The sequence below is a fragment of the Scyliorhinus canicula genome, chromosome 6 (genome assembly GCF_902713615.1).
Source record: "Scyliorhinus canicula chromosome 6, sScyCan1.1, whole genome shotgun sequence".
NCBI lineage: Eukaryota > Metazoa > Chordata > Chondrichthyes > Carcharhiniformes > Scyliorhinidae > Scyliorhinus > Scyliorhinus canicula.
The window spans coordinates 42,960,266-42,975,327 of record NC_052151.1 but is presented as its reverse complement, the minus strand read 5'-3'; the positions used below and the strand labels follow the sequence as shown (position 1 = coordinate 42,975,327).

At 44.2% G+C, this 15,062-nt stretch overlaps 1 protein-coding gene across 1 annotated transcript in view; it reads left to right on the top strand.

Annotated features, from left to right (window-relative positions):
- The window catches only part of qrsl1 (glutaminyl-tRNA amidotransferase subunit QRSL1), a 61,150-nt gene extending 52,059 nt beyond the window's left edge, over positions 1–9,091 (top strand). Inside the window, exons 9-11 of the mRNA XM_038799244.1 lie at positions 2,572–2,689; positions 3,621–3,826; positions 7,860–9,091. Coding sequence (XP_038655172.1) covers positions 2,572–2,689; positions 3,621–3,826; positions 7,860–8,083 — 548 coding nt within the window. The 3' untranslated portion in view covers positions 8,084–9,091. The remainder of the gene's footprint in view (positions 1–2,571; positions 2,690–3,620; positions 3,827–7,859) is intronic.
- The last annotated feature ends 5,971 nt before the right edge of the window (positions 9,092–15,062 follow it).

Genomic DNA, 15,062 nt, shown 5'->3' with positions numbered 1-15,062 from the left:
TGTCCTGTACACAGAAACAGGACAAATCCAACCCAGCCAATTACCGCCCGATCAGTCTACTCTCCATCATCAGCAAAAAGATGGAAGGAGTCATCAGCAGTGCTATCAAGCAGCACTTGCTCAGTAATAACCTGCTCACGGATGCTCAGTTTTGATTCCGCCAGGGTCACTCAGCTCCTGACCTCATTACAGCCTTGGTTCAAATATGGACATCAAGGCAGCATTTGACCGAGTATGGCATCAAGGAGCCTAGCTAAACTGGAGTCAATGGGAATCGGGGAAAACTGTACACTGGTTGGATAAAGGAAGATGGTTGTGGGGTTGGAGGTCAATCATTTCATCTCCAGGACATCATTGCAGGAGTTCCTCAGAGTAGTGTCCTAGGCCCAACCATCTTCAGCTGCTTCATCAATGATTCCCCTTCCACCATAAGGTCAGAAGTGGGGTTGTTTGCGGATGACTGCGCAATGTTCAGACCCATTCGCGACTCCTGAGATAATGAAGCAGTCCATGTCCAAACGCAGCAACATCTGGATAATATCCAGGCTTGGGCTGACAAGTGGCGAATGTTACATACGCACTATACAAGTGCCAGGCAATGACCATCTCCCACAAGAGTGGATCTAACCGTGACATTCAATGGCATTACCATTGCTGAATTCCCCACATCCTGAGGATAACCATTGATCAGAAATTGAATTGGACTAGTCATATTAATACTGTTGCCACCTGGGCAGGTCAATGGCTAGGAACCTGATGGTGAATAACTCACCTCCTGACCCCCCCCCCCCCCCCCCCCCGAATAAACCGTGTCCACCATCTAAAAGGCACAAGTCAGAAGTGTAATAGAATACTCTCCACGTGGCTGGATGTGTGCAGCTCCAACAACAGTCAAGAAGCTCAACACCATCCGGGACAAAGCAGCCCACTTGATTACTTTCCTCCCACAAACATATAAACCCTCCACCACCGACAAACAGTGGCAGCCATGTGTACCATCGTTGATTGATTGATTTGATTTATTGTCACATGTACCGAAGTACAGTGAAAAGTTTTTTTCTGCGGCCGAGGGAACGTACACAGTATGTACATAGTAGACAAAAGAATAATCAATAGAGAACATGACAAATGGTACATCGACAAGCAGTGATTGGTTACAGTGTGGAACAAGAGGGCAAACAAAGCAAATACACGAGCAAGAACAGCATAGGGTGTCTTGAATAGTGTTCTTACAGGGAACAGATCAGTCCGAGGGAGAGTCGTTGAGGAGTCTTGTAGCTGTGGAGAAGAAGCTGTTCCTATGTCTGGATGTGCGAGTCTTCAGATTTCTGTATCTTCTGCCTGTTGGAAGGGTCTGGAAAAAGGCAATGCCTGGGTTAAGAGCAAATCAATCTACACCTCATCACTCTACCGTAATCCATGTGCCTATCCAATAGCCGCTTGAATATTCCTAATGTTTCCGACTCGACTACTTCCACAGGCAATGCTGTCCATACCCCCACTACTCTTTGGGTAAAAAACCTACTTCTGACATCCCCCCCCCTACATCTTCCACCATTCACCTTAAATTTATGTCCCCTTGAATGGTTTGTTCTCCCCGGGGAAAAAGTCTCTGACTGTCTACTCTATCTATTCTCCTGATCATCTTATAAACCTCTATCAAGTCTCCCCTCATCCTCTGTTCTAATGAGAAAAGGCCTAGCACCCTCAACCTTTCCTCATAAGACCTACTCTCCATTCCAGGCAACAATGAATCAATGAAATTTAATGAAGTCCGAAGGTAACGTTTTATGTTAGCTGGTAACGAACAATTCTGCCTCACATTTCCCCGAATGAATACAGAGCACTAATTAATTAGCTATAAGCTCCTTCAAACAGTCTGAGGATGTGACAGGCACTATATAAATGCAAGATCTTTACTAAACACTTATAATTTTGCAGAACATCTTGTAATTTTCCACATTTTGACATTCGAAGGTGTCCAGTTAGCTCAGAATAAGCCGGTGAAACTGTAAGAAGATGGGGTTTTCATATCCTGGCAAGTAGATGCCAAGGAGTTAGATTGATCCTTCACACAAAATTGAAATACTGTGGGTGCCGGATATCTGAAATAACAGAAGATGCTGAAAATATGCAACAGGCTTGGTAGCATCTGTAGTGAGAGAAAGATAAGTTGATGTTTCAGGTCATGACTTTTCATCGGAACCAGGTTCGGAAACGTTAACTGCTTTTTCTCTCCAAAGCTGCTGCCAGACCTGGTGGGTATTTCCAGGAGAGACAGAGATTTGAGGAGAGAATTCCAGAGCTTCGGACTTAGACATCTGAAAGCACGTAATGGTCGGGTGAAACACTCAATTGCCAGTTTTAAAATATTTGTCACTTGTATGTGTGATGGAAAAGTATCCCTTTTAAACGATGCGTGACATTTGCACTGTTGCCACAGCTCATTTTCCTGTTTTAACCGAAACAATGCATGCTTCCAAACTACTGGAGATATGTTAAATATCCACAATGTGCGATGGTAAACTCCACCATTCTGCCCTGTTCTTGATTTCATCGTTCTGTTTAAAGGGCACCGCAGTGAAGTTGAAACTTCCACAGAAGCCTTGTATGCAGCAACGAGACGTGAAGGATTCAATGATGTTGTCCGAGGGAGAATCCTGGCAGGAAATTACTTCCTTTTAAAACAGTGAGGCAGCTTCTTCCCAGCTTTGATGCTGTTGGTTTTAATGTGGTTTATATCTTATCATGTGGGTCAAGTACATTCATGACAACGGATAATCTTTAACGTGTAGACGCAATTAAAATTTCTGCTTTTTAATTCAATAACGGTATTAATTAAATCTGCACTTCTAATCTGCATGTTAGTTGGTCTCAGTTGAAAGAACTCTGGCGTCTGAGCAGAAGGATGTGAGCATATAATTTAGACTAGCACGACAATGCAGTACTGAGGAAGTAGCTCATTGCTGGAGATGCTGTTCTTGAGATCAGCTGTCTGGTTGTTATGGGACACGGTAAAGTCCCAAGGAATTATTTAAGAAGGATTTTCATGGTGTCCTGATTAAAAATTTCCCTCAACAGAAACCACAGAAAACTGATTATTCATCTGTATTTCATACATGAAACAGTCTGAGACACTTTGTGTGGCACGGTGATCCAGTGGTTAGCACTGCTGCTACGGCGCTGAGGATCCCGGTTCAATCCCGGGTCACTGTCTGTGTGGAGTTTGCACATTCTGTGTGGGTCTCACCCCCACAACCCCAAAAGATGTGCAGATTAGGTGGATTGGCCATGCTAAATTGCCCCTTAATTGGAAAAAAATAATTGGCTTCTCTAAATTTATTTTTTTAAATAATCTGCGACACTTGGGCATGGTGAGGTGCTATAAAGGTCAGAGAATTCACTCTTAGATTTTGAAATGAAAAATATTAATTTCTTCAGTTTCTGCACACAACTCAGCCATCCGGTTATTCAATAGGGTTGGAGAGAGGAATCACATAGGCTACTGTCTGTTTTAAATATTGTCATCTTCATGATGGAACATTGCGCTTTGTCTAAAAGTTCTTTGTCATTTCTTTATGATATAAATATTCTTTTCTTTCCTTGTTGAATTCTCTTAGGAATTATGATCACTATTTTATAAAAGCCCAGAAAGTGAGACGCCTCATTGGCAATGATTTTCTGAAGGTATTTGGATCCGGTGTTGATGTTCTTCTTACACCCACAACTCTCAGCGATGCTTCCACTTATCTTGAGTTTATCAAAGAAGATAACAGGACAAGGAGTGTCCAAGAGGATATTTTTACACAATCTGTAAACCTAGCAGGTATGCACGGCACTTTACATACCAGACTTTTAATTTTAAAAGCAAATTATTGCGCATACTGGAATCTGAAACAAAAACAGAAAATGCTGGACAATTACAGCAGGTCTGACAGCAGCTGTGGAGAGAGAAGGGAGCTAACGTTTTGAGCTGAGCTTTGACAAAGTGTCACCCAGGCTCTGAAGCTTGTTATTTGGAGATGTGATTTTAAAAATATATTTCACAGTACTTTCCATGCATTACTTCCCATTGACAATTGGGATGACATGGTGGCACAGTGGTTAGTACTGCTGCCTTACAGCGTCAGGGACCCAGATTCGATTCCGACCTTGGGTGACTGTGTGTGTGTGGTGTTTGCACGTTTCCCCGTGTCTGCGTGGGTTTCCTCCGGGTGCTCCTGTTTCCTCCCACTGTCCAAAGATGTGTAGGTTAGGTGGGGTTACGAGGATGGGGCGGGGGAGTGGGCCTAGGTAGGGTGCTCTTTCAGAGGGTCGTTGCAGGCTCAATAGGCCGAATGGCCTCCTGCTCTGTGGGAGTTCTAGCATATTTATTTTTGTTTGCTCTCCATTAACGAAAATACTCTGCCATCAAAGGAAAACTGCTTACATCGCTAGAGTTTAGAGATTCCATTGTTGGTGTAATTTGGACGGGAATGACTATCGGTGGCATCTGTAACTAATACAACTGATGTGCTTTTTGTATCCAATTTTCCATGGTCAATATATTAGTATAATTAGGGTATAGAGTTGAACAGGTGTAGGGAGTACACGGTGCTAGGAGCACAAGATTATACATCTATTAAATTCAAAAGGACATGCACAATTTAGAAGGTGTGTCTGGATTGGGGCTAAAATTCTAAAAGCCTTTTTTTAAAAAAACTAAAAGGAAACTTGAATCCATTAGTAGACTGAAGAAGCAGGTGACCCAGGAGAGCGAATTAATGAACAACAAAATGAAGCCCATGGTGTCCAAATGTCCCCAGGTAGACACTGCGCAGTATTGTCCTCAATTCACCATGCAGGTAATGCTGCAATAAGTGGAGGAGCGTGTCATTTGCCGTTGATGCTCCACAGCTCTATCCCGATAGGTAATTATTTCAGCATGGCTGGAAGGAGGTGGTATTAAGTGTCAAGCCTCCAAGGGATTGCTAATGTTGACTGGTTATGCCAGCCCAGTGCTTTATAGTGACTGCAGTTATCGCTGCAGCTTTCAGCACACCTCCAGGTCAGCCATGATGCTGATCCAATGAAAACTGTTACCCGCAGTTATTTCAAGATCTGCAAAAATGGTTGGTGAGCCAGGAATTGGGGGAAATTAAACTGAAACTTATGCAAAGGGAACGGAAACAATGCAAGAATTCCATGGCTTTCTGTGGTACGGGAGTACTGGGGGGGGGTTTAGCGATTATATATAGAGTAATGTCAGGGGCTGTTTAGCACATAGCTAAATCGCTGGCTTTGAAAGCAGACCAAGCAAGCCAGCAGCACGGTTCGATTCCCGTAACAGCCTCCCCGAATAGGCGCTGGAATGTGGCGACTAGGGGCTTTTCACAGTAACTTCATTTTATAGGGGCTGGTTTAGCTCACAAGGCTAAATCGCTGGCTTATAAAGCAGACCAAGCAGGCCAGCAGCACGGTTCGATTCCTGTACCAGCCTCCCCGGACAGGCGCCGGAATGTGGCGACTAGGGGCTTTTCACAGTAACTTCATTGAAGCCTACTCGTGACAATAAGCGATTTTCATTTTTTAATGTCTGAGAACAACATGAAGATTATGCTTGTATTGGGTGGAGGAGGGGAGGTATAGCGTGAAAAACTGAGTGAGAGTGGGGTACAAAAGGAGAGGCAAAAGCTGATATTGGGCAATGTTGGGGGACTGGGGTCTGACAGTGTTTTGGGGGGCGTATTCTACTACATTTTCCTATGCATAATTGGTGAGGACATTTGAAGTAGTATTCAGAGTGTTGAGAACCTGTCTTCAAAAGGGAGTTGATGTGTTCATGAGTGTACTCGAGGTCAATCCTAAAATGGGTGGTTCTACCTGCCAGGGATTTTTTACAAAAATGTCATTATAAGAATACTGAAAGTAAAAATGGTCGGGTTTTTAAGTGTGCAAAACGCTGTTAGAACTAGATAATTTTATCTACAATGAGTTAGTTAATTCTGCGTGTTACCATTGACAAGAAATTGAACTGGGCCAGCCATATAAGTGCTGTGGTTACAAGAGAAGGTCAGAGCTTGAGTATTCTATAGAGAATAACTCCTCTCCTGAGAACCCAAAACCTGTTCACGGGGCACAAGACTGGATGAGTGCTGCTACAAAAACCCAAGAGCCTTGTCACCATCCAAGATAAAGCAGCCCACGATTGGCATCCCATTCATCACCTTCAAAATACACTCCCTCCGCCACCAAAATACAGTGGCAGCAGTGTGTACCGTTACAAGATACACTGCAGCAAGGCAGCATGGTGGCACAGTGGTTAGCACTGCCGCCTCACGGCGCTGAGAACCCGGGTTCGATCCCGGCCGCAGGTCACTGTGTGCAGTTTTCACATTCTCCCCGTGTCTGCATGGATCTCACCACCACTAAAGATGTGCTGATGAGGTAAATTGGCCATGCTAAATTGCCCCTTAATTGGGAAAAAAATAATTTAGTACTCTAAATTCATTAAAAAAAATACAAGATACACTGCAGTAGCACACCAAGATTCCTTCAACAGCACCTTCCAAACCTGTAACTTCCTTCACCTAGGACAAGTTAGGTGCATGAGAACACCACCACCCGCATGTTCCCTGCCAAGGCACAGACCATCCTGACTCAATTATATCGCCGTTCCTGCACAGTCACTGGGACAAAATCCTAGAACTGCCTTCCTAACAGCACTGTGGGTAACCTACACCACATGGACGACAGAAATTCAAGAAGGCACCACCTTTTCATTTCATTTTCTTAAGGGCATTTAGAAATGCTGGCCTAGCCAGTAACGTGCATATTTTTAGAATGAATTTTTAAAATTTGTTCGCTGATCTTAAAAATGAATCACCTTGGGTGCAAAGCTACTTTTGTAGTGCAGTGTTGATGTCTGGAGAATAAGGCTATACAGGATTAAGACACCCATTGCTATTTGTACTGTTCGAGACAGCAAACCCAATAGTATCTTCTAAGAGTTGGTCCCTGCTGAATTTGGAACAAGAGAAATTGGCAGATCTTGTTTATTAACTATATCAGGCAATGAGAAATCCATTTGTGTTCTCATATAGCTGGCACTTTAAAATTCATCAGATTTATAACTAAAAGGACAATGTTTCCACTAAATATTTGAACTCTGCTTCCAGTGAGAGATGCGTCTGTCTAGTAAACATCTTTTGAAAGAACCGAGTAATGAGATTCATAGCAGCACTGATGGAAACACTGTCCTTGATGATAACACCTCACAGCCTAGCCTTCCCAATCGTCCATGTTTAACCCACCCCCACCTCCCATCACTGAACCCCAGCCCCTGTACGCAGGCTCACCCCCAGCCTCTGGATTCCCCAGCTCTCCATTCAGTTTAGGACCTATCAGCAATTTCTGCCATCTCCACATCCTCCTTGTTAACAATTAGGCTTATGGATAATCACGATTCCTTAGAACATGGGCGGATGTCAGCCCAAATAATCACCCGGTTAAAGATGAATAACGTAGTGATTTAGATAGATAGTCCTCCGCTTCACTTGATCAATTTTACATAACCTGTTTTCAGTTTTAACTGGATCAAAAGTAGAACAGATTGTGTATGGTCAGTGTGGTTCAGGACCAGTAAGGACCTGATGGACCAAATATCATCTTTTCTTCTGTGACAGAAGGCCAGCATGGACACAATGGGCTAAATGGCCTCGTTCTGCCTTGTAGTTATTCGATGATTTTATATGCTCCAGATTTTTTTCACTGTCCATTTCAGTCAGGGAATACCACAAAATGAAGCAACTGAAAGAAAAGGAAATAAAGTAAAAGTATTATGAGGTCAAAACAGATTTTGTTTTCATCTTGTCTTTCAGGTCTGCCAGCTGTAACAGTCCCTACTGCTCTATCAAGAAGAGGACTGCCACTCGGCATTCAGTTTATTGGACAAGCCTTTTGTGATAAGCAACTCCTGACAGTTGCCAAATGGTTTGAGCAACAAATAAATTTTCAACGCATTAACCTCCAGGGACTGTTAAATAATTGTGGTGAGCTTCACAAACCTGATATCTCCAAAATTGTGATGGCTCCGACAGTTTAAAAGCATAAACGTTTGAAATGACTTTTTCTTTAAAAATTGAAGCTTGGATGTCACAAACATTGTGTATGTTTTAATATTACAAGATGGAATGGGAAGCTTGTAAGTAATTTTTTAAAAATTTGTGTTTCTCTTTTTCTGCCTGTGGGAACCAGAATTGTTGGAAAAATATCTTTAATCAGCTTTTTGTACTCAACTGCCAGGAAAATCAAATGGACGCCGGCTGCTATGGTAGATCATTAACACTGTGTTTGTGAGCCCCATGAGGTTATGTGGGTTAGCAGCCTATTGGGACACTGGTATGGAATCCAATCTATTCGGGAAGATGGACGAGCAGTTATTCCAGATAACATCCTGGACAGGAACACCCCACTGAATTATGTTGAGGAGCCAGCTCAGATGATCCAAGGTGTTTCAAGGAAACGCAATTCTGTACAGTTACAATAAGAAGTAGGCCATTTAGCCCATTGAGTCTGCACCGCTATTCAAAGAGATCATGACTGATCTGAGCGGGAGGTATTCTTCCCCCCCCCCCCCCCCCCCCCCCCCACCCCGTCTACTCTGTCAGAACTCCTGAGGTTTGATTTGAGATGAAGCTTCACACCCTGATGGTCAAATGAAACCCGTGAAAGAAGCTTCCCTTTGGGGAAAATAAATCTAGTGTTTCAACCTGTCCAACTGACATGTCTAGACAGTGATCAGTAGTGTTGCGAACCCGAAGGTAATTGACACGTCATAGCGAAAGCAAGCAGCTAATAGCCAGTGGTATATATTATGTTGTGCCTATTTTACATGGAGCTAACTCAATACTTATTGGAAAAGGAAGCAATTGTCTGCCTGACTGCTTTATCCTTTTGGTGATCTGTGTCTGCTCATCTGTTGTACAATGTAGTAAATCATGGCACGCAGCGTAGCTCCCAGATCTTCATCAGGTTACAGTGCTCAGTTTTTGTTTCTGAGTTTTTTTTAAAAAAAACAATTAAATAAATATTTATATTTGGTGAAACCTGTTCATTTAGTTGCATTTATGCTGCTCACATTCTTTCAAATGCTTAGAGACTAAACATTGAGACAGGTTTGGCTGTGATTCTATGGAAGGAGGATGATGTACTTCATAGAATCGTACAGCACAGGAGACCATTCAGCCCATCATGTCTATGCCAGCTCCGTGAAAGAACTGTCCCAACCCCTCTTTCCCAATAGCTCTAAATTTTCTCCTTTTCAAATATTTATCCAAACACCTTGTGAACGTAACTTGAATCTATTTCTACCAGATTATCATAATTTGCTGTTTAAAGAAATCTCATTTCACCCGTTATACTTTGCCAGTTACTTTAATTCTGTGTCCGCTGGTAGCCACCCTCTTGCCAGTGGAAACAGCTTCTCACTATTCACTCGATCACAAAGGCGCATTATTTAGAACATGCTCGTACTCTTCCCCTGTTGTATTGGGGTGGCGACCGACAAGCTGCTGTTCTGGTCCAAATTTATCCTGCACGAGCATTCCTCTCCTGTTTTGTACTGGGCAGAAAAGGGTCCAGACCTTTCTGAATTATATCTTTACTTCAACTGATAATCCATTTGTTTGTTGTCACCATAGCGTTGGTGGGGCCCTTCGACATCACCTTCTTCTCTGGCTTTCTTCAAGCCTCCTTCAGTCCACGTCTCAATGTTATCCACAAGCATTGATTGTGGCAAAGCAGTGAATGGTTTAAAGGTTGCAGTAAATCCTGAAGTTGTGGTCAGATTCAAAGGGGTGATGGTATGGAGATGATATGGAGGTTAGTGACAGATTGCCTCGCTAATTCTGACCCATTAAAATATCAGCCATCATAATTAATAATTATTTCAGCTAGAATAGCCAATGGATTTTAAACCTGCTGCTCCCGATAGATGGTTCAAAGCTGGTTTCTCTATTCTTCAATGGATGAGATGTGAATCATGAGTTTCCACTTTGGAAACAAATCAGTGATCAGGGCACATGTTACACTCAAAAATGCATTTGTTTTGATAAATATTTTTTTCCTCAAGTGTCGACTGAAACTCATTTCAATATTGTGCCTTTCCCGCCGGCGCGGTATCCACCAGCCCCGTGGTGGTGGTGACCTTGAGAGTCTGCAGGCAATGGAGGAGATCAGTGGGAGCATCTGTCTGGTCCCCAATCTGCAAAAATCACCGGTTTGCCCCGGGGAGGGGGTTCTGAATATGGCGGAAAGTGGGGATTGAGAGGATGGGGGACTTGTTTATAGAGGGGAGCTTTCCGAGTGTGAGGGCGCTGGAGGAAAAGTTTGTATTGGTGGGGGGAATGAATTTCGATATCTGCAGGTGCGGGACTTTCTGTGTAAACAGGTATCAACCTTCTCACTCCTGCCGCTAAGGGGGATTCAGGGCAGGGTAGTTTCCAGAGGATGGATAGGTGAGGGGAGCGTTTCTGACATTTACAAGGAACTTATGGGATCAGAGGAGACGCAGACCGAGGAGCTGAAGCGAAAGTGGAAGGAGGAGCTGGGGGGAGAGAGGCTCCTCACCTTAAACCTATGGCCTCTAGTTCTAGACTCCTCTACCTTTGGGAAAAGCTGTTGACTATCTACCTATCTATGCCCCTCATTATTTTATAAACCTCTATCAGATCACCCCTTAGCCTCCTACGCTCCAGGGAAATAAGTCTCAGTCTATCCAGCCTCTCCTTATAACTCAGACCATCAAGTCCTGGTAGCATCCTCGTAAATCTCATCTGCACTCTTTCTAGTTTGACAATATCCTTCCTATAATAGGGTGACCAAAACTGAACACAGTATTCCATGTGTGGTCTTACCAACTTCAACAAGACGCCCCAACTCCTGTATTCAATATTCTGACCAATAAAACCTAGCATGCTGAATGCCTTCTTCACCACCCTGTCCACCTGCGACTCCACGTTCAAGGAGTTATGAACCTGTACCCCAAGATCTCTTTGTTCTGTAACTCTCCCCAACTCCCTCCCATTACCTGAGGAGGTTCTGCCCTGATTTGATCTACCAAAATGCATCACCTCACATTTATCCCAATTAAACTCCATCTGCTATTCATTGTCCCACTGGCCCAATTGGTCAAGATCCTGTTGCAATTTTAGATAACCTTTACTATCTACTATGCCACCAAACTTGGTGTCTTCTGCAAACTTACTAACTATGCCTCCTACATTCTCATCCAAATTATTAATATATATAACAAATAACAGTGGACCCAGCACCGATCCCTGAGATACACCGTTGGTCACAGGCCTCCAGTTTGAAAAACAATTCTCCACAACCACCCTTTGGCTTCGGCCAAGCCAATTTTGTATCCAATTGGCTACCTCACCCTGGATTCCGTGAGATTTAACCTTTTGCAACAACCTACCATGCGGTACCTTGTCAAAGGCCTAGCTAAAGTCCATGTAGACAACGTCGACTGCATTGCCCTCATCTACCTTCTTGGTTACCCCTTCAAAAAACTCAATCAAGTTGGTGAGACATGACTTCCCCCTTACAAAGCCATGCTGACTTTCCCTAATTAGCCTTTGCCTGTCTAAATGCCCGGTGGTGGGGGTGTGTGGCAGAAATCATGGAAATACTCGGAGAATTCGGGCGATTTTCAGGCTACGAGTTAAATATGGGAAAGAGCGAGATGTTTGTGATCTAGGCACGGGGGCAGGAAAGGAGACTGAAGGAGTTACCTTTTAAAGTGACTGAGAGGCGTTTTAGATATTTGGGGATTCAAATAACTAAGGATTGGGGGCAGCTTCATTAATTAAATCTGGGCAAAGCGGTCGATCAAATGAAAAGGGACTTCCGCAGATGGGATATGCTCCCGCTGACGCAGGTGGGGAGGTGCAGACGGTGAAGAAGAGAGTCCTTCCGAGACTACTCTTCTTTTTTCAATGTCTTCCGCTTTTTGTCCGAAAGGCTTTTTTTAGTAACGGGTTTGGGTGGGTAAAATCCCGAGAGTAAAGAAGGCACTCCTGGAACGGGAGGGAGGCTTCGCCCTCCCGAGCTTTATTAACAATTACTGGGCGGCCAACGTATCGATGGTCAGGAAGTGGGGAGGGGTCGGTTTGGGAGCGAGTGGAGGCGGCATCCTGCAAGGGTACGAGTTTGGAGGCTTTACTGACAGCGCCCCTGCCATTCTCGGCGGCTCAGTATTCTACAAGCCCTGTGGTGGTGGCAGCCCTGAGGGTGTGGGGGAAATGGAGGCAGCATATGAGATTAGAGGGGCCGTCAGTGTGGTCACCGATTTGTGACAACCACCAGTTTTCCCCAGGAGGGCTGGATGGGGGCTTTAAGAGATAGCAGTGGGAAAGGATTGAGGTTTGGGGACCTATTCATCCAGGAGAGCTTTCCGACCTTGCAGGCACTAGAGGAGGAGTTTGTGTTGCCGAGTGGGAACGGGTTTTGGTACATTCAGTTGCGGGACTTTGTACGAAGGCAGGTTCCAGGCTTTCCTCACCTTCCCTTGAGGGGACTACAGGACAAGGTGATGCCAAAAACAGGGTTGGAGAAAGGAGGGTTTCGGAGATATGCAAGGAGTTGATGGAACGGGAAGGGGCCCCTATCAGAGAGGTGAAGAAGTGAGAAGAGGAGCTGGGCAGAGAGCTAGAAATTTAACTGTGGGAAAAAGCCTTGAAGACAGTCAATTCATCCTCGGCATGTTGCAGACTTACCTTGATCCAGTTCAAGGTAGTCCACAGGGCACACATGACAGAAGCCCGAATGAGCAGGTTCTTTGGGGAGGTGAAGAACAGATGTGGGTGGTGTGGGGGTAGCCCGGCAAACCATGTACACATGTTTTGGGCATGTCTGAAATTGAGGGGTTCGCGGACGTTATGTCAGAAGTCCTGGAAGGTAGGGTAACTCCGAGTCCAGAACTGGCAATATTTGGGTATCAGAAGATTTGGGGGCCGGGGGAGGGCTGGGGGGGAGGGGGGGGGGGGGGGTGGGGGGGGAGGCCGATATCCTGGCCTTCTCCTCCCTGGTGGCCCGGAGACGGATTTTGCTGGGATGGAGGGACTCGGAGCCCCCGAAGGAAGGAGAATGTGTTAGCGATTTGGCAGGGTTTCTCAGTCTGGAAAAATATCAAGTTCGCCTTGAGAGGACCAATTCTGGGGTTCGCCCGGAGATACCAAAAGTTCATTGAAATCTTCAAGGAAAATTGAACGTCAGCAGTAAGGGGGAGGGAAAAGACGGAGTGGGGGGGAGGAAAACAGGAGGCATGGCAATGTTAGATGAAGACAGGGAACTTAGTATACGGGTAATTAAGGAATCGGGTGGGGGTAGTAGGGGACGTTGTTTTCTGTTTTTTGTTTGTTTAGGCGTTTTGCGTGTAGCGGTCCGCGTGGTTGTTTAAAAAATGTTAATGTATCAAACTGTGAAAACTACAAATGCTTCAATAAAATATTTTCTAAAAAAAAAATTACTTGATCATGTAGTACCACATAAAGAGATCACTATATCCCCCCTTTTTTGAACATTGTTCTTGTGTACACAAAAGAAAATTGTACATTAGAAATGCAGTGGTTTACATTAGAAATGCAGTCATTTATGCAGGATAGTGCAAATACTTGACTCACTTTAAAGTTCATAGATTGTGTCTATTTGGTTTGCATCTACTTCTGATAGATCTTCTCAATTTTAACGGTGAGGTAGAAGCTTTTATGTTCTTGCTCTCTGGTAGAATAGATTGTTGTTGTTGAACATGTCTTGATACGGATTGTTGTAAATCAAGATCAGGAAAAACTGGTGCGTGAATCTTAACTTGTAGAAGATCACGATGATTTCTTCTGATGAGTACATCATCTAATGTTTTTATCAGATATGACCAACCTCCTTCAGGAAGTCTGAAGCGAACAGCATCATCTGCTTCAAGAGGTTTCAGATTCTTGGCATAGAACATAGAACATTACAGCTCAGTACGGGCCCTTTGGCCCTTGATGTTGCGCCGACCTGCGAAACCATCTGAAGCCTATCTGACCTACACTATTCCATTTTCATCCATCTGTCTATCCAGCGACCACTTAAATGCCCTTAAAGTTGGCGAGTCTACTACTGTTGCAGGCAGGGCGTTCCACACTCCTACTACTCTCTGAGTAAAGAAACTGCCTCTGACATCTGTCCTATATCTACTACCCCTCAATTTAAAGCTATGTCCCCTTGTGTTGGTCATCACCATCCGAGGAAAGAGACTCTCACTGTCCACCCTATCTAACCCTCTGACTATCTTATATGTCTCTATTAAGTCACCTCTCAGCCTTCTCCTCTCTAACGAAAACAACCTCAAGTCCCTGAGCCTTTCCTCATAAGACCTTCCCTCCATACCAGGCAACATCCTAGTAAATCTCCTCTGAACCCTTTCCAAAGCTTCCACATCCTTCCTATAATGTGGTGACCAGAACTGCACGCAGTACTCCAGGAGCGGCCGCACCAGAGTTATGTATAGCTGCAGCATGACCTTGTGGCTCCGAAACTCAATCCCCCTACTGATAAAGGCTAGCACACCATATGCCTTCTTAACAGCCGTATTAACCTGGGTGGCAACTTTCAGGGCATGTTGATCATGGTCCTCTTATTGTTTTTGATGTTGGTGATGAGGTTTTTGCACAACATCATGGCGATCTGGATCAGTAATATGCACTTGAGATAATGTTGTCCTAATGTTTCTATTAAACAACATTTGTGCTGGTGATAATCCTGAGGTGAATGCTGATGTTTGATAAGATAACAAAGCTAAGTAGAAGTCAGATTGTAAGTCTCTGGCCTTACTTAATAATTGTTTGATAATATGAACTCATTTTTCAACCTTTCCATTAGGCTGCGGGAAATGAGGGCTTGAGCTGATGCGGCAGAAATGGTATGACGCTGCGAATTCCATCCATTCCCAGCTGGTAAAGCATGGACTATTATCAGATATTATGGTTTGCGGTATTCCATGTCTCGCAAAGATGTCTTTGCATGTTTTAATGACAGCT